Consider the following 4,072-nt stretch of genomic DNA (forward strand, 5'->3'; position numbering starts at 1 on the left):
GCGAAAAAAGTATGATGTTTACAAATAAAATATCCATGTTTTTATTCCACAGATAACATCCAATACAAATCTGGGAACATCTGAGGTAACCGGTTTACTGCTAACTAGTGAAACACCATTAATATGACGAGCTGCAGCTCAAAATACATGTGAGATGGAAACATTGTGCTTTATGATGGAGTTTGTAGCTTAATTCACTATATTTGAAATAGTTTGGGCTGCAGTTTAGTTGCATGACAGTTCAATAGAAATCAGTTGAAAGCATCCAGACATCTCAGTATATATATATATATATATACTCTGTCGCTGGAGAATTACACAATTACACAACGTTTCGGAGTTTTAGTTTTCAAATATCGTTCAAATAAAATCTTTATCAAAATCTTGTCAGTGAGGGAAGCGGCGCTGCAGTGTGACGTAACGAGGAGGCGGGGCCTGCCCCGGGTCACGTGATAGCGCCGCCGCGCAGCTAGTCTCGAGCGACTGGAACGGAACCGAATCACCGGTCAAATCCGCACCGTTTACCGGCCCAGCGCGATCTTCCGCCTCCCGCGACGCGTCCCAGCAGCGGCAGCATCATGTCGGCGGTGCAGCGGATGAAAGTAGCGAACGAGAAACACAGCAAGACGATCACACAGAGAGGACACGTGCAGAAAACCACGGTACCGGCTCTCGCGCACGAACGAACGCGTATCAATCAACAAATATAAACGATATACTCGATGCGCATAAATACACACACTGCGCACACACAATATACCAATAAACACACACACACACACCCACACAAAATACACAATCACACAATCAGAAAAAAGTACCATGGTATTACTATGGTATTCTCTGAAATAACATTAAATTGCCATATATCAGAAGAAACGTGCTATTACCATTTTATTATGGAATATATATTTTATTCCATTACTTTATGCTACAGTAATTACAAGAAATATTTCAAACACACACACACATCAGGCTCTCAAAATATGGAGTTATATTTATGCTAAAAATATTTATTGCATTTTGCAATACATTTGTCTATGTTTGCTGTTGTTTTATTTGTGTTTTAGCTCAGTTTTGTGCTTTATAAGTTTCAGCGCTCAGTGAACGCTCTGCAGCACATTTGACAGATATCCAGGTAAACAAACACAACATTTAGATTTGTCATTAATGAGTGTTCCAAACCTTTCAGATGAATCTATCTTTCTCACAGCTAAAAATATGATATGAAGATATGAAAACGAATGTTATTTTCTGATGTCCTCTAAACATTTATAATGTCCAGTCACATGTTTTTTCTTGGTTATGCAAACGTTAACCGAACATTCCATTTGTATCATGTTGCAGACATTATGGGAACATTACTGTTGTATGTTTTCTGAATGTTCTGAAATAAGTAGCAACATTTAAAAATTTGAGACGAACGTTCAGTTAAAACGTTTTGGGGAAAAAAAACATGCCGTTAACGATCTACAGATAATGTTTATGTGGTAACATTTTTAGAACATTACTAAAAACCAGATATCTTTGAACGAATGTTCGATGAATTATACGATAATATTGTGCAATTACTGTAGAATATATGAAGAGTTCATTTGCAAAAACCGATAACTCCATTTTAATTTTTCAGAAATTACGTTTTTTTATTGCGCATTCCAAGTAATATTAATCAAACTGCAGTTCGGTTGTTTTGATTAAGTAATAATAACGTAAACAAATACAGGTAATTTACTAAATTAAAGTTCATTGAAAGTATGTTTTTTTTACATATTAAAAGTTTGTTTTATAGCAAACGCAGATAACTCCACATTTCATGTTTTAGAGTTAAAAAAACCACTGGTTTAATCTTTGTAATCTCCTCAGATGATAATGTAGACGCCTGACAAACGTTGTTGTTGTTGTGATCATAAACTGTATGGATGTGATTACACGCAGCTTTTCCCTCACTATTGTAACGCGCTGCTTTCGCAAGCTTCCGTGAAAACGTTTCAGCTTTTATTTTCCTTTTTCGCCCTGAAGAAGATATCACAGGTTCATCAAGCTCGTCGAAATTATCCATCCTCGATCACTTTTAGTCAGCTTTGACGAAACTCCTCTCAGCTAGCACGTCTTTTCAGAGTGAAAGTAGCCTTGTCACCTGACCTGAATACAGCGCTGATTCGCTAGAATGGACTTATCGGCTTCTGTTCCAAAACAACAAGGCGCTTGTCGGCTTCTGCAGTGAAACGTGAACTCACGATGCCTTGAAAGTGAACAAAACCAGCTTTTTTGACAAAACGTGTTTAGGGTTCAGATTGCGCTATATGTGGAGAATAATGCACGGCAATCGGCTAATTGAAAAAAAAAAAGTGGCGTTTATCGGTTTTTGCAAATGAACTCTTTATATAATGATTCAAGTAACAGCAACTTTATAAATTAAAAACAGAATAAAGCAAAAACGCACTGATGCACATTCTTTATTCATCATTTTGTAGAAGTAAGGTTAAAATCTTGCCGATTCTGTTTTTGTAGGAAAAGGTACTTCGCAATCTTACTCTGACCAAAGTGATTTAAAGTCGTAATTACGACTTAGATACATAAATATGAACTTCCCAGGCAGACTAGAACACATACATAGACAAATGTATTGTGCAAAATGCTTTTTTGGCACATTTGGAGCGCCATAATTTTTGGAAATAGTCTCAGCAGAACAGTGTTAACATTGAATGTCAACATAACTTATCTTAACAATTACACAATGACTAATGTTTAGTCCACTGTTTTTTGGCACAAACCTCGTACCCTTCAGCTTGTGATTGCATGTGTTTGAGCAGTAGATGTGTGTGTGTTAGTGACGTGTGTATGAATGTGTTTGTCCTGCAGCGTGTGGTGAATGAGGAGAAGTCTCCGGTGGGTCCGTGGCTCCTCGCGCTCTTTGTGTTTGTGGTCTGTGGATCAGGTGAGACGTGAAAACAGCTCAATGTATATTACATCAGATTCATCAATACTCTTAAAGAAATAGTTCAGCCAGAAATGAAAATGTGCTCATCCTCAGGCCAATCCAAGATCAGGATGAGTGTGTTTCTTCATCAGGTTTGTAGAAATGCAGCACTGCATCAGTGTCTCAGCAATGGATGCTCTGCAGTGAATGGGTGCCGTCAGAATGAGAGTCCAAACATTGTTTTTTTTCCTCAGTGATGCAGAATATGCTTCTCCTCAGATCTAGCTGATGTTCCACCTGCATGAATAACGTGGTGTTTATTTACACAGAGTCTATCTGTGCGTTTATCCTTTAGGGTTATTTGCATGCTGTACATAACGAGGCTGTTGTTTCATGGACCTCATATGTAAATCCTGTGGTTTTTAACAGCTAAAAATAATGTTGCTGGAGCATTAAAATGTAACCTGCCGTGTCCTGGGATCCTCTTACAGTGTAAAATCAACAATCCACAGTCTGTCCAGTCGTCAAAACAGTGTTTTTTCATGCACTGCTCAATTTTGCTTCCATATCGTGTCTCTTCTTTCAGACTAGTGTAAAGAAAACTTTAACTCTAATATGACAACATAACCAAATGTGAATTATGAACGTGAACATTTTTTAAAAATGTAATCACTAACTATGGTGATATTTATTAGTGACATTTTTATCATATTTTCCCGTGGTGTCTTGCTTTAACTTTGGACTCTTTAATATTTAATATGAGTCAAAATGTGCATTATAATTGTTCTTTTTCTTTCTTTTTATCCATGCAATTATTAGAATAGGAGGTTTTGGTTCATGTCTGTGTCTCCCTGTGCAGTCTGCATTGTTTAGTCGTGACACGGGCTTTAATATGACGATGTTAATGTTGTTATATGTGATGCGATCAGGCTGTAATGTGATGCTTGTTTGGGTTTTAGCAATCTTCCAGATCATCCAGAGCATCAGGCAGGGCTTGTGAGCGTCCATCTGCAGACGTCTGAACTCCAGCACTGATCTTCCATGCAGTCGTTCACTTCTTCTGTTCATCTCTCAGTTGTTTACTGCTGATTTTATGTGTGTGTGTGAGAGTGTGTGTGTGTGTGTGTGTGTGTGTGTGTGTGTGTGTGTGAG

The 4,072-nt window shown here is 37.8% G+C and overlaps 1 protein-coding gene across 1 annotated transcript; it reads left to right on the plus strand.

Annotated features, from left to right (window-relative positions):
- Positions 1-422: 422 nt before the first annotated feature.
- On the plus strand, positions 423-4,066 carry LOC107756947 (stress-associated endoplasmic reticulum protein 1-like). The gene is made up of 3 exons (XM_016574275.1): positions 423-662; positions 2,863-2,938; positions 3,880-4,066. The coding sequence occupies exons 1-3, from the start codon at positions 579-581 to the stop codon at positions 3,918-3,920; spliced, it is 201 nt and encodes a 66-aa protein (XP_016429761.1). The 5' UTR covers positions 423-578; the 3' UTR covers positions 3,921-4,066.
- Positions 4,067-4,072: the final 6 nt, after the last annotated feature.

This window comes from Sinocyclocheilus rhinocerous, unplaced genomic scaffold (assembly GCF_001515625.1).
Source record: "Sinocyclocheilus rhinocerous isolate Xijiao unplaced genomic scaffold, SAMN03320098_v1.1 scaffold3187, whole genome shotgun sequence".
Classification (NCBI taxonomy): domain Eukaryota; kingdom Metazoa; phylum Chordata; class Actinopteri; order Cypriniformes; family Cyprinidae; genus Sinocyclocheilus; species Sinocyclocheilus rhinocerous.